The sequence below is a fragment of the Entelurus aequoreus genome, linkage group LG02, assembly GCF_033978785.1.
Source record: "Entelurus aequoreus isolate RoL-2023_Sb linkage group LG02, RoL_Eaeq_v1.1, whole genome shotgun sequence".
NCBI classification, from domain to species: domain Eukaryota; kingdom Metazoa; phylum Chordata; class Actinopteri; order Syngnathiformes; family Syngnathidae; genus Entelurus; species Entelurus aequoreus.
This window is the reverse complement of record NC_084732.1, coordinates 86435817-86460555: the sequence shown is the minus strand read 5'-3', so window position 1 is coordinate 86460555 and position 24739 is coordinate 86435817. Positions and strand designations below refer to the sequence as shown.

The 24739-nt window shown below is 40.6% G+C and overlaps 2 protein-coding genes across 10 annotated transcripts in view; one reads left to right on the top strand and one right to left on the bottom strand.

The window, feature by feature from the left end:
• The window catches only part of shank2b (SH3 and multiple ankyrin repeat domains 2b), a 562868-nt gene that overhangs the window by 155312 nt on the left and 382817 nt on the right, over positions 1-24739 (top strand). The window contains exon 6 of the mRNA XM_062036576.1: positions 23020-23159. Within this exon, the coding sequence (XP_061892560.1) occupies positions 23020-23159 (140 nt within the window). The remainder of the gene's footprint in view (positions 1-23019; positions 23160-24739) is intronic.
• Positions 15370-23696, bottom strand: LOC133640258 (uncharacterized). 9 transcript variants are annotated; one of them, XM_062033712.1, is made up of 15 exons: positions 21172-23696; positions 20929-21010; positions 20766-20807; positions 20436-20512; positions 18616-18716; positions 18371-18462; positions 18178-18255; positions 18014-18088; positions 17915-17941; positions 17606-17796; positions 17286-17403; positions 17067-17132; positions 16684-16758; positions 16464-16604; positions 15370-15523 (listed from the first exon to the last, which is right to left on the bottom strand). In XM_062033712.1, exons 8-15 carry the CDS (start codon positions 18067-18069, stop codon positions 15511-15513), a joined length of 687 nt encoding a protein of 228 aa, XP_061889696.1. In that variant the 5' UTR covers positions 18070-18088; positions 18178-18255; positions 18371-18462; positions 18616-18716; positions 20436-20512; positions 20766-20807; positions 20929-21010; positions 21172-23696; the 3' UTR covers positions 15370-15510. The 9 variants fall into 9 exon arrangements, with proteins under 9 accessions (XP_061889696.1, XP_061889698.1, XP_061889695.1 ...); XM_062033714.1 differs by having other exon boundaries at positions 20933-21010; XM_062033711.1 differs by having other exon boundaries at positions 20929-23696.

The window sequence follows — 24739 nt, the reverse complement described above, 5'->3', positions numbered from 1 at the left end:
CAGCACCGTTCCCTGCGGTTCCCCAGTGCTGCTGATCACAGTGTCAGACGTGATGTCCTTCAGTATACAATACAATGTGATTCATCACATATTTCCAGTTGTCTTCTTACCGCACGTCCGAAAAGGAGTAGAAAGAAGCTGAGCTTATTTAATCCTACCCCTTTTCATACCATAGCATTTTTTTTCTTATTTCCTTGTTTTCTGTAACATAACAGTGAACAAATAAATAATAAACAAATAATATACCATAGTAAGTAAACAAATATTAAATACATAATAATAATCTTTGTCTCAATCAAGAAAAGAAAAAAAGGGGTTCAAGATATTCATCATAATTCTTGTTCTTTGTACTTTGTGAACACCTGTAGTTTGAACAGTCTCTTAAACTCAATCATATTGGTGCTTTGTTTGATTTCTTTGGTTAATACATTCCATAATGTAATTCCACACACTAATAAGCTAAACGTTTTGATTGTTGTACGAGCATACAAATGTTTTAAATTAGATTTTCCTCTAAGGTTATATTTATCCTCTTTTGTTGAGAATAATTGTTGTACATTCTTGGGTAGCAGGTTATAGTTTGCTTTGTACATCATTTTAGCTGTTTGCAAATGCACCAAATCATTGAATTTCAATATTTGTGATTCAATAAATAAAGGGTCTGTATGTTCTCTATATCCAACATTATGTATTATTAGTGAATTAAGCGCACATTTGTAGTTTCCCCATATATCTGCACAACAACTCAGATATGGTAACACTAGTGAGCAGTAAATAATATGAAGTGATTTTTGGTCAAGAACATGTTTTGCTTTGTTCATTATTGATGTGTTTCTTGCTACTTGATGTTGTATATTTTTTACATGAGATTTCCAGTTCTTTTTATCATCTGTTACACCCAAAAATGTGTTTTCTTTTACCCTTTCAATGTCTACTCCGTCTATCTGTATTTGTGTTTGACTTTCTCTTCTACTGTTACCAAATAGCAATATTTTAGTATTACTGAGATTCAAAGATAGTCTATTTTTGTCAAACCATCGTTTTAATTTGTTAATTTCTTCTGTTATTATTTGTATTAGCTTCTTTGTGTTCTCTCCTGAACAAAACACAGTTGTGTCATTTGCAAATAATACTAACTGTAAGTTCTTTGTAACTTTACAATTTTGGTCCAAGTATTGATCCCAGAGGTACCCCACAAAATATGTTCAGCTCTGTAGAAGTGTGTTCGCTTATCTTCACGTATTGCTTCCTGTTGGTTAAGTAGCTTCTAATCCAGTTCAATGCCAACCCTCTTATTCCATACTGTTGTGATTTGTTTATTAAGATGCTATGATTAATTGTGTCAAATTCTTTTGTTAAATCCATAAACACTGCAGCAGCACATGTTGAGATGTTGGCTCTGTATCCGTATTGGATGTCTGTGAGTGTTTCGTTTTATTTATGAATTTGTCTAATCTGTTGTTAAACAGTTTTTTATAATTTTTTGGAAAATTGTGGCAGCAGAGAAACAGGTCATGGAGTTCATTACATGCATTATACTTTCCACACTAATCTCTGTTATGTATGAATATTTAATAAGCATCATTATAAGCAGTCAATATTTAAAGTACATTGTAAGCTACTCTTAATTGAGTTTGACCAATTGATAATCAGTTTAAAAGGCAGTAAATAAAGTAAAGTAAATTGTAACAGCATGAGATGGAAATAGGCAGTCCCAGGAATAGTCTAAATCTGTGAAGAACTGTCACTTCATTTCTGTTTGTTTCCTTGTTTTTGTATTTACTTCCCTTCAGTGCTCTTATTTTGTTCCATTTCCTGTTTGTTCCGCGGAGCACTGTTTTTTCCTCATCTGCCGTTGATTGGCAGCCAGTCCACACCTGCTGCCAATCAGCATATGTTCTATTTATGCCTTGTCTCGAGCACTCAATCAATCAATCAATCAATCAATGTTTATTTATATAGCCCTAAATCACAAGTGTCTCAAAGGGCTGTACAAGCCACAACGACATCCTCGGTACAGAGCCCACATACGGGCAAGGAAAACTCACCCCAGTGGGACGTCAATGCGAATGACTATGAGAAACCTTGGAGAGGACCGCATATGTGGGTAACCCCCCCCCCCCCTCTAGGGGAGACCGAAAGCAATGGATGTCGAGTGGGTCTGACATAATATTGTGAAAGTCCAACACATCAGCGAAAGTCCAGTCCATAGTGGGGCCAGCAGGAACCATCCCGAGCAGAGACGGGTCAGCAGCGTAGAGATGTCCCCATCCGATGGACAGGCTAGCGGTCCACCCCGGGTTGGGAGCAGAGTAGAAAAGAAAAGAAAAGAAACGGCAGATCAACTGGTCTAAAAAGGGAGTCTATTTAAAGGCTAGAGTATACAAATGAGTTTTAAGATGAGACTTAAATGCTTCTACTGAGGTAGCATCTCTAACTTTTACCGGGAGGGCATTCCATAGTATTGGAGCCCGAATAGAAAACGCTCTATAGCCCGCAGACTTTTTTTGGGCTCTGGGAATCACTAATAAGCCGGAGTTCTTTGAACGCAGATTTCTTGCCGGGACATATGGTACAATACAATCGGCAAGATAGGCAGGAGCTTGACCGTGTAGTATTTTATACGTAAGTAGTAAAACCTTAAAGTCACATCTTAGGTGCACAGGAAGCCAGTGCAAGTGAGCCAGTATAGGCGTAATATGATCAAACTTTCTTGTTTTTGTCAAAAGTCTAGCAGCCGCATTCTGTACCATCTGTAATCTTTTAATGCTAGACATAGGGAGGCCCGAAAATAAAACGTTACAGTAATCGAGACGAGATGTAACGAACGCATGGATAATGATCTCAGCATCGCTTGTGGACAAAATGGAACGAATTTTAGCGATATTACGGAGATGAAAGAAGGCCGTTTTAGTAACACTCTTAATGTGTGACTCAAACGAGAGAGTTGGGTCGAAGATAATACCCAGATTCTTTACCGAGTCGCCTTGTTTAATTGTTTGGTTGTCAAATGTTAAGGTGGTATTATTAAATAGATGTCGGTGTTGAGCAGGACCGATAATCAGCATTTCCGTTTTCTTAGTGTTGAGTTGCAAAAATTTAGCGGACATACATTGTTTAATTTCATTAAGACACGCCTCCAGCTGACTACAATCCGGCGTGTTGGTCAGCTGTAGGGGCATGTAGAGTTGAGTGTCATCAGCATAACAGTGAAAGCTAACACCGTATTTGCGTATGTTGTCACCTAGCGGCAGCATGTAGATACTAAAGAGTGCAGGGCCATGAACCGAACCCTGGGGAACTCCGCACGTTACCTTAACATAGTCCGAGGTCACATTGTTATGGGAGACACACTGCATCCTGTCAGTAAGATAAGAGTTAAACCAAGACAAGGCTAAGTCTGACATCCCAATACGCGTTTTGATACGCTCTAATAAAATATTATGATCAACAGTATCGAAAGCGGCGCTAAGATCAAGAAGCAGCAACATAGATGACGCATCAGAACCCATCATTAGCAATAGATCATTAGTCATTTTTGCGAGGGCTGTCTCCGTAGAGTGATTTGCCCTGAAACCGGATTTAAAAGGTTCACAGAGATTGTTAGACGCTAAGTGTTCATTTAGCTGCTGTGCGACAATTTTTTCGAGGATTTTCGAGATAAACGGAAGGTGGGACACCGGCCGGTAGTTTACCATGTCAGGATCGAGGTTAGGTCTTTTGAGTAGAGGATGAATAACCGCTTTTTTGAATGCTAGGGGAACAGTGCCAGAGGAAAGTGATAAGTTTATAATATTTAACACTGATGGACCTACTAATACAAAAAGTTCCTTGATAAGTTTCCCAGGAATTGGGTCAAGTAAACATGTTGTTTGTTTTGTCCCATTTACACATTTTAACATTTCCTCCAATGTTATTTCATCAAAGAGAGAGAAACTATTTTGGAGGGCAGTGTCCGTCGTATATACAGTCGTGTCTGTGTTAATAGAACCCAGTTGTAGCTGAGATGCATTGTCTTTAATCTATTTTCTAATGACTTCAATTTTCTTATTAAATAAATTCATAAAGTCATCTGCTGAGTGGGTGGAGCTACTGGGAGGAGTCCCTTGTTGGGTTAGCGATGCTACTGTACTAAACAAAAATTTAGGATCATTTTTGTTGAGGTGGATGAGATTTGAGTAATATTTAGCTTTAGCTGAGGTAAGCATGCGTTTATAAGTTATTAAACTATCACTCCATGCTTGATGGAAAACCTCAAGTTTAGTCGCACGCCATTTGCGTTCCAGCTTTCTACATGATATTTTCTGGGCTTTAGTTTCTTCTGTAAACCATGGGGTACGCCTTTTAGGGGCCCTTTTTAGCTTTAGCGGTACTACACTATCAATGGTGTCGCGCAGGGCTCCACTCCTCAGTGCTCGAATATCACTTTATGTTGTGGAACGTTTACGTGCAAGACTGCTTCCTTTTCTGTTGATGATAATAAAATCATACCTCCTTGTCGCTCTCCTGGTTACTGCATCTTGGGGTCTCAAAAACTGCAGCCATGCAAGTTCCTAACAAAATCAGGGGTGTCAAACTCATTTTAGCTCATGGGGGGAAATCTATTCGAACCCGAGCCGGACTTGTAAAATCATGGCATAATAATTTAAAAATAAAGACAACTTTAGAATTGTTTTCTTTGTCTTACTTTGGCCAAAAATAGAACAAGCACATTCTGAAAATGTACACATTACAAATAATCCTCTTGGCCACTTTAAGTTAGTTGAAAATTCTAAGGAAAACATTCTAAACACCATGAACAACACAATGAACTTAGACTTTGTCTCAGTGTATTCACAAATCCATTAAACTTTAAGCATTTCTTTTTTAGCATTGTCATGTTGGCAGTTCACCATTAAAGGCGTGTTTGGAAAAGCAACCGAGTGTTTCCTCAAACCGCCGTATGGATGACATCCATAACTGCCACAAAACAGTCATTTATTGTCATTCAAATAGTACAATTATACAAAAGTAATACAAAAAAAACAATTCTCAAAATGGCAACACGATAGCCAAATTAAAAGTAACATACAGCCAAATTAAAGGTAACATACAGTCGTGGTCAAAAGTACACTTGTAAAGAACATAATGTCATGGCTGTCTTGAATTTCCAATAATTTCTCCAAGTCTTATTTTTTAGTGATAGAGTGATTGGAGCACATACTTGTTTGTCACAAAAAACATTCATGAAGTTTGGTTATTTTATGAATTTATTATGGGTCTACTGAAAATGTGACCAAATCTGCTGGGTCAAAAGTATACATACAGCAATGTTAATAATTGGTTACGTGTGCCTTGGCAAGTTTCACTGGAATAAGGCGCTTTTGGTAGCCATCCACAAGCTTCTGGAAAGCATCTGGTTGAATTTTTGACCACTCCTCTTGACAAAATTGGTGCAGTTCAGTTAAATTTGTTGGTTTTCTAACATGGACTTGTTCTTCAGCATTGTCCATATGTTCTAATTGGGGTTTAAGTCAGGACTTTGGGAAGGTAATTTTAAAACCTTAATTGTAGCCTGATTTAGCCATTCCTTTATCACTTTTGATGTGTGTTTGGGGTCATTGTTCTGTTGGAACAACCAACTATGCCCAAGACCCAACCTCCGGGCTGATGATTTTAGGTTGTCCTGAAGAATTTGGAGGTAATCCTCTTTTTTCATTGTCCCATTTACTCTCTGTAAAGCACTAGTTCCATTGGCAGCAAAACAGGCCCAAAGCATAATACTACCACCACCATGGTGTTTCTGGGATTAAAGGCTTCTCCTCCAAACATATTGCTGTGTATTGTGGCCAAACAGCTCAATTGTTGTTTCATCTGACCGCAGAACTTTCCTTATCTTTGTTCATGTGATCAGCAACAAACTTTAGACGAGCCTTAAGGTGTCGCTTCTGGAGCAAGGGCTTCCTTCTTGCAAGGTAGCCTCTCAGTCTATTGCGATGCAAAACACGTTTGACACCTGTGTTCCAGCAGCTTCCAATTCATTGCAGACCTGCGTTTTGGTGGTTCTCGTTTGACTCTTGATCATCCTGACCAATTTTCTCTCAACAGCAGGTGATAGCTTGCGTTTTCTTCCTGATCTTGGCAGTGACAAAACTGTGCCATGCACTTTATATTTACGAACAATTGTCTGCACAGTTGCTCTTGGCACCTTAAGCTGCTTTGAAATGGCTCCAAGTGACTTTCCTGACTTGATCAAGTCAATGATTAGTTTTGTCACATTCCTTTGACTTTCCCATTGTCGTGTTTGTAACCGAGTCTAATGACTGCATCACATGAGCCCTATTTAAATGGACTCAGAGAAGTCAACAGGTGTCGTCAATCTTAATCACTCACATGAAGTTAAGAGGCCATGCCATGAAACTAATTTGATTTGATTGTAACATTTCTATATCACCAATATTGTTAATGTATGTTGCTGTATGTATACTTTTGATCCAGCAGATTTGGTCACATTTTCAGGAGACCCATAATAACTTCATAAAAGAACCAAACTTCATGAATGTTTTTTGTGACAAACAAGTACAGTATGTGCTCCAATCACTCTTTCACAAAAAAATAAGAGTTGTAGAAATTATTGGAAACATTATGTCCTTCACAAGTGTACGTAAACTTTTGACCTCGACTGTAGCTACAAACTTAAAGGCCTACTGAAATGAAATGTTCTTATTTAAACGGGGATAACAGGTCCATTCTATGTGTCATACTTGAATATTTCGCGATATTGCCATATTTTTGCTGAAAGGATTTAGTAGAGCACATCGACGATAAAGTTCGCAACTTTTGGTCGCTGATAAAAAAGCCTTGCCTGTACCGGAAGTAGCGTGACGTCACAGGTTGTGGAGCGCCTCACATCTGCACATTATTTACAATCATGACCAGCAGCAGCGAGAGCTATTCGGACCGAGAAAGCGACGATTACCCCATTAATTTGAGCGAGGATGAAAGATTTGTGGATGAGGAAAGTGAGAGTGAAGGATTAGAGGGCAGTGGAAGCGATTCAGATAGGGAAGATGCTGTGAGTGGCGGGTGGGACCTGATATTCAGCTGGGAATGACTAAAACAGTAAATAAACACAAGACATATATATACTCTATTAGCCACAACACAACCAGGCTTATATTTAATATGCCACAAATTAATCCGCATAACAAACACCTCCCCCCTCCCGTCCATATTACCCACCAATACAAATCAAACACCCGCACAACACACTCAATCCCACAGCCCAAAGTACCGTTCACCTCCGTAAAGTTCATACAGCACATATATTTCCCCAAAGTTACGTACGTGACATACACATAGCGGCCCGCACGTACAGGCAAGCGATCAAATGTTTGGAAGCTAAAGCTGTACTCACGGTAGCGCGTCTGCTATCCAACTCAAAGTCCTCCTGGTTGTGTTGCTGTAGCCAGCCGCTAATACGCCGATCCCACCTACAGCTTTCTTCTTTGCTGTCTTCATTGTTCATTAAACAAATTGCAAAAGATTCACCAACACAGATGTCCAGAATATTGTGGAATTTTGCGATGAAAACAGACGACTTAATAGCTGGCCACAATGGTGTCCCAATATGTCCGCACAATCTGTGACGTCACGCGTAAACGTCATCATACCGAGACGTTTTCAGCAGAATATTTTGCGGGAAATTTAAAATTGCACTTTACTAATCTAACCCGGCCGTATTGGCATGTGTTCCAATGTTAAGATTTCATCATTGATATATAAACTATCAGACTGCGTCGTCGGTAGTAGTGGGTTTCAGTAGGCCTTTAACCAATGAGAACATGGTATATTTAAGCATAAAATAAAATATAACAAACAACAAATGTAGAAACACACATTTTTACAATGGAGTTCAGAGTGCACATCGTGCCATCAACAAATTGCGAGTGCTGCATGGAATTTTAAGTACCAAGATGATGGTCATGTTGACTTAAATCTTAGTTTCGTTATTTTACATGTTGAGTGGATAATTTACAATAAAAAAAAAAGGTATTGTGCGTCCCCACAGCATTAGTCTGCCACCAGCCACAACAGGAGCAGCTGATTGCTGCACCTGCATTGTTTGAAGTAGCGGCAGCCAATCCAGAGGGCGCTTAAAGTCAGCTGACAGGTCATCTTAAACAGTGTGATGTGTGATGTACATTACACTGGAATTGCTATTGCCACATCCAGTGGACACATTTACAACAGCAGTTTATCTCATTAAAAAATTGCAGCTAATTTTTATACTTATCAAACTCATTTTGCGAGCCGCGGGCCGTACGTTTAAAGCAATAAGTACATTTTGAGTACTTACATTTAGGGAGGCAATGACTATAGATTTTGACTGAATGATTATAGTCTGAGTAAAAACAACGGTTACACAATTATCACAATTACTATGCATTGATTCACAATTCACAACAGAAAAAATATAAAATCACATAAACATTCCTTATGGATTTTGTTTTATTATTTATTACTGTCAGAAGTAACAGTAATCAGATATTATGATTGCAATTTAAAATAATAAATATAAACAAAAGGTCTCCTCTCCGAGCTGCCACCTTACCGGGGTAGAGGAGTTTGCGTGTCCCAATGATCCTAGGAGCTATGTTGTCCGGGGGCTTTCATGCCCCCTGGTAGGGTCTCCCAAGACAAACAGGTCCTAGGTGAGGGATCAGACAAAGAGCAGCTCAAAGACTTCTATGGAAAGGAAACAACAAGGATTCAGATTTCCCTCGCCCGGACGCGGGTCACCGGGGCCCCCCTCCGGAGCCAGGCCCGGAGTTGGGGCACGATGGCGAGCGCCTGGTGGCCGGGCCTGTCCCCATGGGGCCCGGCCGGGCACAGCCCGAAGAGGCAACGTGGGTCCCCCCTCCAATGGGCTCACCACTCATGGGAGGGGCCATAGAGGTCGGGTGCATTGTGAGCTGGGCAGCAGCCGAAGGCAGGGCACTTGGCGGTCCGATCCTCGGCTACATAAGCTAGCTCTTGGGACGTGGAACGTCACCTCGCTGGGGGAGAAGGAGCCTGAGCTTGTGCGCGAGGTAGAGAAGTTCCGGCTGGATATAGTCGGACTCACCTCGACGCACAGCAAGGGCTCTGGAACCAGTTCTCTCGAGAGGGGCTGGACTCTCTTCCACTCTGGCGTTGCACGCAGTGAGAGGCGACAAGCTGGGGTAGCAATTCTTGTTGCCCCCCGGCTCAAAGCCTGCACGTTGGAGTTCAACCCGGTGGACGAGAGGGTAGCCTCCCTCCGCCTTCGGGTGGGGGGACGGGTCCTGACTGTTGTTTGTGCTGACGCACCAAACAGCAGTTCAGAGTACCCACCCTTTTTGGATACACTCGAGGGAGTACTGGAAAGTGCTCCCCCGGGTGATTCCCTTGTCCTACTGGGTGACTTCAATGCTCATGTTGGCAACGACAGTGAAACCTGGAGAGGTGTGATTGGGAAGAATGGCCGCCCGGATCTGAACCCGAGTGGTGTTTTGTTATTGGACTTTTGTGCTCGTCACAGATTGTCCATAACGAACACCATGTTCAAGCATAAGGGTGTCCATAAGTGCACATGGCACCAGGACACCCTAGGCCGCAGTTCCATGATCGACTTTGTAGTTGTGTCATCGGATTTGCGGCCTCATGATTTGGACACTCGGGTGAAGAGAGGGGCGGAGCTTTCTACCGATCACCACGTGGTGGTGAGTTGGCTGCGATGGTGGGGGAGGATGCCGGACAGACCTGGCAGGCCCAAACGCATTGTGAGGGTCTGCTGGGAACGTCTGGCAGAGTCTCCTGTCAGAGAGAGTTTCAATTCCCAACTCCGGAAGAACTTTGAACAGGTCAAGGGGGAGGTGCTGGACATTGAGTCCGAGTGGACCATGTTCCGCACCTCTATTGTCGAGGCGGCTGATTGGAGCTGTGGCCGCAAGGTAGTTGGTGCCTGTCGTGGCGGTAACTCTAGAACCCGTTGGTGGACACCGGCGGTAAGGGATGCCGTCAAGCTGAAGAATGAGTCCTATCGGGTTCTTTTGGCTCATGGGACTCCGGAGGCAGCAGACAGGCACCGACAGGCCAAGCGGTGTGCGGCTTCAGCGGTCGCGGAGGCAAAAACTCGGACATGGGAGGAGTTCGGCGAGGCCATGGAAAACGACTTCCGGACGGCTTCGAAGCGATTCTGGACCACCATCCGCCGCCTCAGGAAGGGGAAGCAGTGCACTGTCAACACCGTGTATGGTGCGGATGGTGTTCTGCTGACCTCGACTGCGGATGTTGTGGATCGGTGGAGGGAATACTTCGAAGACCTCCTCCATCCCACCGACACGTCTTCCTATGAGGAAGCAGTGCCTGGGGAATCTGTGGTGGGCTCTCCTATTTCTGGGGCTGAGGTTGCTGAGGTAGTTAAAAAGCTCCTCTGTGGCAAGGCCCCGGGGGTGGATGAGATCCGCCCGGAGTTCCTTAAGGCTCTGGATGCTGTGGGGCTGTCTTGGTTGACAAGACTCTGCAGCATCGCGTGGACATCGGGGGCGGTACCTCTGGATTGGCAGACCGGGGTGGTGGTTCCTCTCTTTAAGAAGGGGAACCGGAGGGTGTGTTCCAACTATCGTGGGATCACACTCCTCAGCCTTCCCGGTAAGGTCTATTCGGGTGTACTGGAGAGGAGGCTACGCCGGATAGTCGAACCTCGGATTCAGGAGGAACAGTGTGGTTTTCGTCCTGGTCGTGGAACTGTGGACCAGCTCTATACTCTCGGCAGGGTCCTTGAGGGTGCATGGGAGTTTGCCCAACCAGTCTACATGTGCTTTGTGGACTTGGAGAAGGCATTTGACCGTGTCCCTCGGGAGGTCCTGTGGGGAGTGCTCAGAGAGTATGGGGTATCGGACTGTCTGATTGTGGCTGTCCGCTTCCTGTACGATCAGTGTCAGAGCTTGGTCCGCATTGCCAGCAGTAAGTCGGACACGTTTCCAGTGAGGGTTGGACTCCGCCAAGGCTGCCCTTTGTCACAGATTCTGTTCATAACTTTTATGGACAGAATTTCTAGGCGCAGTCAAGGCGTTGAGGGGATCTGGTTTGGTGGCTGCAGGATTAGGTCTCTGCTTTTTGCAGATGATGTGGTCCTGATGGCTTCATCTGGCCAGGATCTTCAGCTCTCACTGGATCGGTTCGCAGCCGAGTGTGAATTGACTGGGATGAGAATTTGCACCTCCAAGTCCGAGTCCATGGTTCTTGCCCGGAAAAGGGTGGAGTGCCATCTCCGGGTTGGGGAGGAGACCCTGCCCCAAGTTGAGGAGTTCAAGTACCTAGGAGTCTTATTCACGAGTAAGGGAAAAGTGGATCGTGAGATCGACAGGCGGATCGGTGCGGCGTCTTCATTAATGCGGACACTCTATCAGTCCGTTGTGGTGAAGAAGGAGCTGAGCCGGAAGGCAAAGCTCTCAATTTACCGGTTGATCTACATTCCCATCCTCACCTATGGTCATGAGCTTTGGGTCATGACCGAAAGGACAAGATCACGGGTACAGGCGGCCGAAATTAGTTTCCTCCGCCGGGTGGCGGGGCTCTCCCTTAGAGATAGGGTGAGAAGCTCTGCTATCCGGGGGGAGCTCAAAGTAAAGCCACTGCTCCTCCACATCGAGAGGAGCCAGATGAGGTGGTTCGGGCATCTGGTCAGGATGCCACCCGAACGCCTCCCTCGGGAGGTGTTTAGGGCACGTCCAACCGGTAGGAGGCCACGGGGAAGACCCAGGACACGTTGGGAAGACTATGTCTCCCGGCTGGCCTGCGAACGCCTCGGGATCCCCCGGGAGGAGCTGGACGAAGTGACTGGGGAGAGGAAAGTCTGGGCTTCCCTGCTTAGGCTGCTGCCCCCGTGACCCGACCTCGGATAAGCGGAAGAAGATGGATGGATGGATAAACAAAAGGTAGTATTAATGATTAATTATTCATGACAGTATTAACAATATAAGACTATGGTTAACTATGGTTATTGATCTCAAGGGAAAATGTTACTTGTGTTATTGTCCTCAATGGTCATCCATGCCTACTCATTCATTTGTAATCATTCATTGTATGCTTTGTTAATAACTGGAATGCACATAATTAGATCCCATGGTATACTCAAGGCATTCGATCGATCACAACTGGCCTGTTCATTTTGTCTTAGAAAACATTTCACCTTTCATCTAAGTTGGCTTCATCTATTTTATGCTCATAGAACTCGATTGGTTAGACCTAGACTTAGACTTATATAGGCAGGGTTTCCCCTTAATGTAAATAAAAATGGCGTACTGCCATAGCATTTTCATTGCCGCCACACCTTGAAAATAAGTTTTTTTTTTTTTAAGTAAAAACAAATGAAAGTAATATGGATTTACATGACGACACGTCCGGCTCATTAAATATGTGTGGTGGTCAAGCTAGTGTCTGTTCTCAATGGGTGCTAGAAAAATGCCCAATGCGTTGTTTTCGGTTGTACGAACCGCTCAAATCGCGAAAAGGATAAAAGTTTTTTCAGAGTTCCTCGAGAGGTAATCAAGAAGGGCAGAAAAGTGCAACCTTGTATGAAAGACGACGAGAAAAGTGGCACGCACTCCAGACTGAGGGAGCAAACAGAATTGAAGAACGCACAAGTTTGCAGTGATCACTTTGTAAAAGATTTGTTTGATATATCTTTAACATACTTTACTCGTTTAGTATTTCCCATTTAAGTCTTGTTTTAATATTGTTTGTCTTTTAAATTTAATCAAACAGATACTTTTATCAGATACTTTCGGCTTTTTGCAGGAAGATCTAGACCCCTTGCGCACCCAGAGAGTTTGCGCGCTGCTTGCTGCACCACAGCAATCTCGATTTGGTTGACTGTTGTTCACTTTTGGAAGGAAGTCACATGACGGAATACAAGTAATTGACAAGTGATGCACCGAAAACTCAGCCACCGAAGACTTTTATCACCGAAAACAACACTGCCAAAACCAGATGCAAACAAGACACACACCATTGTCTGGAGCATTGTCAGAATGTCTGTGATGTGGACTTAACTTTAATATATCCCAGATATACCCGCGGACAGCGATCTACAAAATGTGAAAATATTAAGAGTACAGTGGTGGGTTTAGGGAGAGAAAGTCTGACCAAACCAGCAGCGCCAAGCAAGTGTGACGTCATGCTCGCTGCAGCTCGCCTCTTTCGTCAGAGACAGCGAGGGACAGAAGGAGAGTCTCTAAACACGAGTACGTTTTAGAACAACACCAGAAAAATATGCACGTTTTGTTGTTAGTCTTTTTTAATAAAAACATCATTAAAAGTTTTCTGACAATAGAAAAATGCTTAAAGTACATTGTACAATAAGCATCAACAATTGAAAACATGGCAAAACGATATCAACATATATGTTAATACTAAATATTAACAACAGATTTGTATTTAAATGTATGTAAAAAAAAAAGTTCAGCCTTTTCAGAGAAAATCATATCATAATAGCAGATTAAGCAAATTATGCATCGACGTCATGGTGACAACACCCCTAACCAGCACCGCCACAGGTGCTAGATGCTGGTGCCAAAACCCCCAAATATTTATCATCCAACACAAGGAGGGCGTGGATGGTTCCACTCTATCGTAGTTGAAAAAAAACAACTGTTGAGATGCAAAAGTCGTTGTTAAACGGAAATCCCCTTGGTTAACATTGTGGCTTTGTAGAGAGCTGAGTCTTGACTTGAAGAGTTTGTCTGTCTTGCCTGTGCCATACATCATCTTAGTAGTTGTTTGGTTTTCTGAATATATAAATCAGTGCATTCATCACTACACTGGAGAGCATAGTCACTAGTGCACCCTAAAGACCAGAGACCCTCACCGACAAAAACAATGTGGTGCATGCTGTCCAGTGAAGTAAACATCTTCTAAGACAAACTGAACATTCTAGTGGTGATCGATGGAATTATCTGAAAAAACAATGACCTGGATAAAGAACCTCCATAGCCATGGTATTCTACATGCTCCTGCTGTTATGTTAGTGTTTTACACTTGCTGTATTAAATTACAATGCCTATAGTTATTCAACACTGACAGGCAGAAGCATTTTCTAACGTTGAATGGTCACTGAATGAAGAAGCCTTTGGCAGGAGTAATCGGTGCTGTTTGTTTACACTGAACTGACTCGACGCTAGGCTACTGAGTGTAAGTGATGCGTTTATATTTAAGTCAGTTATTCATAAAGTAACTTGCCACTAACCTAATTCAACTCAGTTATTATGTCTTACCTTTGCTTTGGTGTGTAAAGCTGCACCCTATTGGACGTATTAGACCATTCAGCCGTATCTTTTTTCAGGCAGGTTTTGTAAATGGTGAGCCATCATCTTCAATGACTTACCTGGTTATTATATAAGTAACCGTAATGTTCCGACATCACAGCATTTTTTGGGGGGGGATTTTTCTTTTTTCTTTTACATTTTAAGCTATTGTAGCAATCTAGCGTCTCTTGATAGGTGCATATAGGCGTGTGCACTACTGGTGTAGCTTTTGTTTTTGTTTTTTGCATGTTGCTTCAAAATAACATACCAACATAAATTCTGTTTGTAGCCAGTGACGAAACATGAGCTGAAACACACTGTGTCGTGTGGCTTTTCCGAATAAATAAATGTGACAGTTTTAATTGCAGTTAATCGTAAAACTGGTTAATTGTTGGATCCTAGATTCAAAAATACCATGATAATAATGATTCATTTCACAATTTTGTTCACAATAACCGTGATATAAAAATTGTATTTTAGTAGTTTGTAGTTGACCATCCCACACAGCAAAAACACTCCGCGGCGGATCCCCCGCGGAGGTATCGCGCTTTCCGGAACGGAACCGCGAAACGGACCCGCATCGGCGTCTACTTCCTCTCAGGAACGGATCCGCGACCCGCCACCGTGGCGGCGCGCTGAATCCGCTCCGCACCCATGATCAAAGCCTAACCTCCCGCCACGGACCAGCAACGGACTCATAAAAACCCTGGCTCATCTGGCCGTTTTGGACCCCTTTATCTTATTTTCAAAATCCCTTCTGTTCTTCCTGTAGGATAAAATAGGAAACTAAAAAAATTCACTAAGCCCTACCAGCAATATAGGCTTACATATGCATTGCCTTGTATTTTTAAACTAACAATATTGTCAATAGGCAGAAACAGAAAATGGTCAATTCACTCTATAAAGTAAATATATAATATATACATATATATATAAAAAGTAAATATACGTATTTAATCTATTAGGCTACAACTTCAAGGAAACGCTGCTCCATGCACAGCTAACATATCAGAAAATGAATAACTGGTAAATGACAAGAAGTCCAATAAAAGGTTGTTTATTTATACATATACATCTCTATTCCTCCTGAGGAGGTGGAAGCGGGACTCGTCTCCTCGTTGCCCGATCCCCCGCCAAGTTGAACCACCCGATGGCGTGTTTGGTGACCTCAGCGTCCGTGGCTGACCTTGTCAACACGTTTTTACTCACAGCACCTGTAATCAAACAAGATTACAAGACAGATACGTTTATGTTTATGGTATGTAGCATCCAAAGCCAAGTATGCTTACACAATACAAAATATGTGATAGGTATTAAGGAGATTACATTTGAAAAAAAAACATGACTTAAAGTTACTGGAGGTGGTTACAATAAGGTGCGTAAACTATGAATTTGTGATCAGGGTATAGGTGTGCAAGACATCCAAAATGTTTAAACAATATCGTTATTTGGTTCCTTGATCAGAGTACTTGTTTGGCTCTGTTGGATGACGGCGGCGGGGGGTTGGGGGTGGGGGGCATAAATAAATATCCATAACCCAACTTTGGGAGGTTGACATTGTTTTCTTATTATATTTGTACTATCATTCTATGTTTGTATTCGTGTAGGCCAGGGGTGTCCAAAGTGCGGCCCGGGGGCCATTTGCGGCCTGCAGGTCATTTTTTAACGGCCCCAGCGCACATTTTTTAAAAATACGATCGAAATAAATAAAAAACATTAAAAGTGGTATTTAAAGAGCAAACAGGTGAAATGTAACAAGAAAATGTAGCAATGTTTACTCTAATCACACAAAGCTGCCATGTAGGCTGTTTCTTTCTTTAAAAAATAATAATGAATCAAAATCAATGTCATTATGAATTATTGACCTATTCAAGGCTTAAGAAGTTTACCTTCGCAATCAGCTGGTCTTGGTTGTGCTTAATAGTTTCCAGCAGGCTAAGGATCTGGATTACCTCAGGCGCTGTTGACAAACAGCAGTATAAAATTAACATGTTTCAGTGTTTATCCTCATTACTCATAATCCTGACATTAGCTATTGACCTTAGTTAATGACAAAAGTTATTGACAAAGTTTGAAGAAAATATGTGATTGCTTGTGAAGTTGAATTTTTTCCAAAATTTGTGGCACAGAATGACCATGTCAGTTATTGCTCACCAGAGCAGAAAATGTTGTCGGCCATTCTTCCCCCTCGCCATGTTGGCCTGTAGGCCAGGCTGGATCCAGGCTCCTGTGTCTGCCACATGTTGAGGGCTGCTGGTGAGGGGGGTGAAGGGAGTCGAGGAGGGACTGCCGTTCCTAGTGAGGTGGGCATTGTGAGAGAGCCATCAGTTAAGGGGCCTACCTATACACTAATATTTCAGAGATCAGTCCCTACCTTGTGTAACTCTCTGCATGTTTAATGCAGGTGCTGGTGAAGGCATATGAATGCGTCCTTCCCCATGGTGAGGTGCTAAGGGAGATACATTGGTATTAAATGATTGTGATCTGTTAACCATGGTTACTGGATGCTGAGATATTATTTCAGAGATCAGTCTTTTCCTAGAAAGTTATCTCCAGTTGAGGAGTCGATTTGACAAGTACTCATGACTCTTGCTGGCACTCAGCGAGACGGTGGAGCTGGGAGAAGGGATACAAGGAGAGGGGAATATCTTTAGCACTAAGAATGTTAACCATATCTTTAATATTAATGTGGTGGTTTCGTTTTTTTTGATGTTAAGAGATTATTCCTTATTTTGCCTGTGCAATTGGCTTGCCAACCCCAGAGATGCGAGGTCACTATTTCCCGGGTCTTCTTCGCTATCATCTGAGTCCCCGAGACGATGGCTGTTGGGTAACCATATCATTAGGATTATTGCAATACCAAAATTGCCAAATATACATATAGTACAAGCATCTCTGGTCTATTTTTGAATGCTACCGGAAATAACCTTCCTATTACTGTAGAAACATGACAAAAACAAGACGGAACACACTTACACTAGCTTCCTGTTCCTTTTTTCTGGCAGCTCCTCGTTCTCTGCCTCAGATTGCAGACCTGAGGTGTCGCAGCCCTTTCCATATTGTTGCATTATTTTTAATGCGTCTTTGTAGTTGTCTAAAATTGAATATGTTAAAATGAACATGAGTTTCAAATTAGCTGTAGAGCTGAACAGAATATTATTATTATTGATGATGATAAATCAGGTCTCTCTCTTACAAGAGACCTGGTCAGAACATAGACACAATAGGTTATTCCAAGCATAAAGAGAAGCAACTATGACGTTATTTTTAAACAAGAAGATTATGAATTTGCATACCACAAGTTCGGACAACAGAAACGTCAAATCTTGGCCAGTTTGGCTCATGCTGCTCCACATTTAAAGCTGCCCTTTCAATTCTGTCGGTGTTTTTATAGCTGGGCCAGAAAACCATCCAATCATCATACCATCCACTTGGGACAACCGCAATGTCCCTGTTCATTATAAATTTAATCAGATGAAAAGGCACCCTTAATGTAGAAAGAAAGAAAAGGGGTATTTATTCATCGTCAAAGGAACAATGTGGACAAAAGCATGCACAGGTGTTAGTGTATACAAATAAGCAAGTAAGATGAGCTGAGATTTTACCTGAATGGTGCCCCAAGGTGGTAAGAACTATAAGAAAGGTAAAAGTACAGGTCATAATAGTCAATTATGGGTGTAGTGTATACAGAGATCAGTCCCTACCTTGTGTAACTCTCTGCATGTTTAATGCAGGTGCTGGTGAAGGCATATGAATACATCCTTCCCCATGGTGAGGTGCTAGATGAGATAAATTGGTATTAAATGGTTGTGATCTGTTAACCATGGTTACTGGATGCTGAGATATTATTTTGGAGATCAGTCTTTACCTAGAAAGTTATCTCCAGTTGAGGAGTCGAGTTGACAAGTACTCATGACTCTTGCTGGCACTCAGCGAGATGGTGGAGCTGGGAGAAGGGATACAAGGAGAGGGGAATATCTTTAACACTAAGAATGTTAACCATATCTTTAATATTAATGTGGTGGTTTCGTTTTTTTCAATGTTAAGAGATTATTCCTTACTCTGCCTGTGCAATTGGCTTGCCAACCCCAGAGATGTGAGGTCACCATTTCCCGGGTCTTCTTCGCTATCATCCGAGTACCCGAGACGATGGCTGTTGGGTAACCATATCATTAGGATTATTGCAAAACCAAAATTGCCAAATATACATATAGTACAAGCATCTCTGGTCTATTTTTGAATGCTACCGGAAATAACCTTCCTATTACTGTAGAAACATGACAAAAACAAGACGGAACACACTTACACTGGCTTCCTGTTCCTTTTTTCTGGCAGCTCCTCATTCTCTGCCTCAGATTGCAAATCCCAACTCCATGTTCCTCAGTAATGTGACACAGGAGGAAATAGCTACAATCGTGAAAAATGTTTAAATCTAAGACTTCAACTGATTGTAACGGAATTGATATGGAAACGATAAAAAAGGTTATTGAAGAGATCTCAGGACCATTGATGTATATTAGTAACCTATCATTTCAAACAGGTAAGTTTCCAAACAAAATGAAAATAGCTAAAGTTGCACCAATTTATAAGACTGGAGACAAACATCAATTTACAAATTATAGACCTGTTTCTTTACTTCCACAATTTTCTAAAATCATTGAAAAACTGTTCAATAACAGATTAGAGAGTTTCATAAATAATAATAGAATACTCGAAGAGAACCAATATGGATACAGAGCTAATGTTTCAACTTCAATGGCTTTAATTGAAATTACAGAATAAATTACCAATGCAATAGATAGTAAAAAATGTGCGGCAGCAGTTTGTATGGATCCAACTAAAGCATTTGACACAATTAATCACAATATTTTAATCAAAAAACTAGAACGATATGGCATCAGAGGGTTAGTCTTAAACTGGATAAGAAGTTATCTAACGAACAGGAAACAATACGTGAAGCTAGGCGAACACACGTCTACAACGCTAAATATATCCTGTGGTGTACCTCAGGGATCAATATAGGACCTAAATTATTCAATGTCTAGATAAATGACATTTGTAAAGTTACAAAAGATTTAAAGTTAGTATTATTTGCGGATGATACAACAGCGTTTTGTTCAGGAGAGAACACACAGAAGATAATACAAATAATAACAGAAGAAATTAACATATTAAAAAGATGGTTTGACAAAAACAGACTATCTTTGAATCTCAGTAAAACTAAAATAAGGCTATTTGGTAACAGTAGAAGAGAAAGTCAAACACAAATACAAATAGACTGAATAGAAATTGAAAGAGTAAATGAAACCAAATTTCTAGGTATAATGATTGATGATAAATTGAACTGGAAATCTCAAGTAAAAAATATACAACATAAAGTAGCAAGAAACACGTCAATACTGAATAAAGCAAAACATGTTCTAGACAAAAAAATCACTTCATATTCTCTACTGTTCACAAGTGTTACATATCTGAGTTATTGTGTAGAAATATGGGGAAATAATTACAAAAGTACACTTCATTCATTAACGGTGTTACAAAAAAGATCAGTTAGAATAATATATAATGTTGGATATAGACAACACACAAATCCTTTATTTATTGAATCAAAGATACTGAAATTCCACGACATAGTGAATTTGCAAACAGCTAAAATTATAAACAAAGCAAACTATAACCTGCTACCCAAGAATATACAACAATTCTTCTCAAAAAAAGAGGAGAAAAATAACCTTAGAGAGAAATGTAATTTAAAACATTTGTACGCACGTACAACACTTAAGACCTTCAGTATATCAGTATGTGGAATTAAATTATGGAATGGATTAAGCAAAGCAATCAAACAATGTACTAATATGATCAATTATTTATGCTTACATGTGGAAATAATAATAATAATAGTAAATAAAATAATAATAATAAAAAAAGGTAAATAAAGCATAAAATAGTCTCTAATAAATTAATTAAATAAAAAACAGAATATAAAATATATACATCAGCAAATAACAAAAATATAGATCAACAAAAAGGATCCTTAATATGTGCAGCAATTTTTCCCACTCACATCACCTCATTTTATATTTTTTTCTACAATTAACTATGCCAAAAAACACATAATAGACATACCTTTTTTTTTTAATGGAAACAAAAACAACAGGGCGTCACACACAGCTAGTCCACAGTAAACAGGATCTCGAGCTCCACTAAAGAACAAAGAAAGAAATAATACACACTCATATTAATAGCAAAGAACGGCTGTTTCCACTCCGTTGTTGACTAACGAAGTAACGTTAGCGACCTGGGCCTAAACAACACTGACAATAAAGTAATACGCTTTCGTTTCAACCAGTTGGAAATATGTGGAATATCGTAGCATGTAACCCACACACATTCACAGCCTCTAACAAAACATAGCCTAAGTTAACTGCATTGAACTTTTGAAACGTTCATACTCACCGGCTTCACGCGGGAAACTTTCAAATTCTGGAGTCGGGGTCCCTCGGAACACAAAACATAGATAAAAGACAATTTTACAATAGCACGGCGAAAAAATGACCGTCGTTGTGTGGGTTTTTTGACGAATAACACTCTTTTCCACTTTTCTTCGCTCGGGCCTCACCTACCGCGTGCAGCCATTTCGAATTTTCTGGATACGTGACGTCAGACGCACGTCCCCATGCAAAGCATTCTGGGAGGCGGCGCTGGAAATAAAAAACGGTAGCCTTTTTTTTACAGAATATAAAGTTTTACTGCTAGTCCTAATATCAAACAACGTCATTACAATCATACATAAATGATGATGGAAACACAAAGGCCGATCTTTACTGCGAATGTAGCAATAAATCAATAAATCTATACTTACGTTCGTGTTCCAGCAAAGAAAGTCCAGAAATGATGATCTTGGCTCATGCGCGTACACGCTAGTAGGCACGTCCACGTCTGCGGGTGCAGACATTGGTCGGCTCAGCGCGCGTAGGCGGAGCCTATAACTCTAGGCGGCGCGCGCCGGTTTAGTTTGTCGCGTCCGCGTATGCGAATCAGACACGAGTCCGCTCAGGATCAGCTGTCTGACCGTACAATTTTCAGAGGCAGAGCTGTATCCTCTAGGCGGAGCCAAAACGAATGTGACAGTAACGTGGGTTGGGCGACTTGAAGGCGGCTCCGTATAGGAGTCTTCTGCTGTGTGGGATACTACCCACAATTTGTTGAGGAAAAAGTGCAAGCACTTATTAGACACACACTTGGTTTTGAATGGGGTTACCTCTCTAAAGACCTACAACGTTTTCTACAAGTAAGGTGTTCTGCAGGACAAGGTGACCCAATTACTCGAAAAAAAATCAGTTCCTCTATCTCAGTCCATCTTCTGCATGACATTTTTTCTTCATTTTTATGTAGTTCACCCTCCTCAGCTGCTGACTCCATGGTGCTCTTAATGGCTAGATGTCATTCTAAAAGAGTGCTTGTCTTCATTCATGATTTTATTTGCAAATTATGTAATTTAGTTTTAATATATTGAGATTCCCATTGTGGTCTAAAGCCTTCAAACACGTTCTTCTTTTTTTATTAACATGAAATATACACATGTACAACATACAAGACCAAAGGGAGTACACACCAACCCATTCAGAAATAAGTCAGCAGCTCTACAGTAATTACATGTTGCTTATGCTGATAACAGTTGCCACTAAGGGTCACTGTCCCCTGTATTAAATTAGTTTGACACTGATATAACAAAAAGAATGATGAGTAGAATAATGATGCACATCAATGAAAAATGTAGCAGTTTACTGTAAATATTTTCTGACAGTTTTACATGCAGCAAACCCAGCTTAGTATTCATTTCCCTAACACTTGCCCTTAAGCTGCTTTATTTTTTTCAGTTGTATTTGACCAACTAATTTAATGTAAAGGGTGTTCTGTGCTTCTTGTATTTTATATGTATCTGGTTTCTTTTTATTAGACACTTGAACTGAATAAGCAAGTCTATTTCATTGCTGTTTAACTGCCTATGGTGTTGTGAAGATTGACCACTAAGTGGCACTACACCATCGCACGTGGTCCACCAACTAGTATTATATTTATGTCCTAAATTATATCATCATATCTACTCAGGGGAGCTTATACGTTCTCATTTTGTGAGGATGCCCCGTATATAATTAAATTAAGCTGAATCCATATATTCAAATGAAGAAAAATGGAGGAAGTAGAAGTTCCAGGTCAGTCCTAATTCCAACAGTTTTCTCTGGTGTCACAGACCTGTCCTGAGAGGGAGCAAGAGTTTAGTTTTTTACCCAGAAGCCATTGCGTCAGTGGATAATCTCAGGTCCAATTATTCAGTCCTGTGTGGTGTGTGTTTCCCGAAATACAGTTGTGGTTGGGTTGTAATGTGTTACTGAAGTAATATTTACAGATGCTTCAAATAAACTAATGTAACACAGTTCTTATTATATTGTATATATAATATTTGTGTTTAGGATGGAGAAGATAACTGTAAGTGTGTCAACCTGGTGCTTCTTGTCCTGTCCTTCTGTGTGGAGGTAGTATTTTTTTCCCTGTGTGTGTATGTTCTCTCCAGGCACCCCTGCAGTCTCAAAGCATGTATGTTAGTTTTAGGAATAGGTTTGAATGAGTGTGTGAATTTTTATGTCTGCCAAAGGATGAAAACATTCTGAGGTACAGTACCAACAGTGGTGTATTCTATCATTTTCAGTCCCAGCAGTCATGGCGAGGCAGTAGGATTCAGAAGGAAGCTGTACAGTGCGGTCCCAGGGAGACACTTTGTGGTGGCTCGTCCTTACACGGCCCAGGCCGAAGGAGAAATCAACCTCTACAAGAATGATCGAGTCAAAGGTATGCCGTTGAAATACTATTCTTCATTTTGTGAACTGAGTTGGTAATCACCTATAGAACGTCGTCTTAGAGAATTGTCTTGGATTTCTATCAATAACAACAATAATATTCACTAGAGAGAGAAAAGACGACCATACTACATTTTCGTTTCGCTCTGGTTAGTGATGTTTTCTGCGAACAATGATCTAAACTTGCTTGATGGCTTCCCCAAAACAGCAAAGGAAGTTCTGGGTGAATAACTACAGTGATACCTCAGTTTTCATTCAGACGAAGACCAAACCGTACAAAATGGAATACATTTTTAAAATAAGAAATAGTGCAAATCCATTTGATCTGTTTCAAACACCCAACAATATTGTCATAAATAACATTTTATAGAGAATAAGTATAGTGTTTATGTGCATAAAATAATGTAAAATACATTTAATGGTGAATTAAATGTACCAGTTCATCTTTAAAATAATTGTTACCTTTTTTGAAGACTCCTGTTGGGGATAAAGTTGCTGACATTTAAAATCATAAATTTATCAACCTAACAACAACTTCACCTGGTATCTGAACCCAGTGCCGGCTGCTTTGTAACACAAGAACTACTGCACTGCGCCACAGGGACAAATTGGGGAAGTTGTCCAATGAATATGAATATGTGTATATATATATATATATATATATATATATATATATATATATATATATATATATATATATATATATATATATATATATATATATATATATATATATATATATATATATATATATATATATATATATATAGGGCAGCACGGTGGCAGAGGGGTTAGTGCGTCTGCCTCACAATATGAAGATCCTGAGTAGTCTTGGGTTCAATCCCGGCCTCGGGATCTTTCTGTGTGGAGTTTGCATGTTCTCCCCGTGACTGCGTGGGTTCCCTCCGGGTACTCCGGCTTCCTCCCACCTCCAAAGACATGCACCTGGGGATAGGTTGATTGGCAACACTAAATTGGCCCTAGTGTGTGAATGGGAGTGTGAATGTTGTCTGTCTATCTGTGTTGGCCCTGCGATGAGGTGGCGACTTGTCCAGGGTGTACCCCGCCTTCTGCCCGATTGTAGCTGAGATAGGCTCCAGCGCCCCCCGCGACCCCAAAGGGAATAAGCGGTAGAAAATGGATGGATGGATGGATATATACATATATATATATATATATATATATACACATATATACATATATACATATATACATATATATATATATATATATATATATATATATATATATATATATATATATATATATATACATACACATATATACATATATACATACACATATATACATATATACATATATATATGTATATATGCATATGTGTATATATGTGTATATATATATATATATATATATATATATATATATATATATGTATATATATATATATATATATATATATATATATATATATATATATATATGTAAATGTGTGTGTGTGTGTGAGTGTGTGTGTGTATGTATAGAATAGAATAGAATGGACTTTATTGTCATATTTGTTATATATTATATATGTATATGTAAATGTGTATATATGTGTGTGTATATACA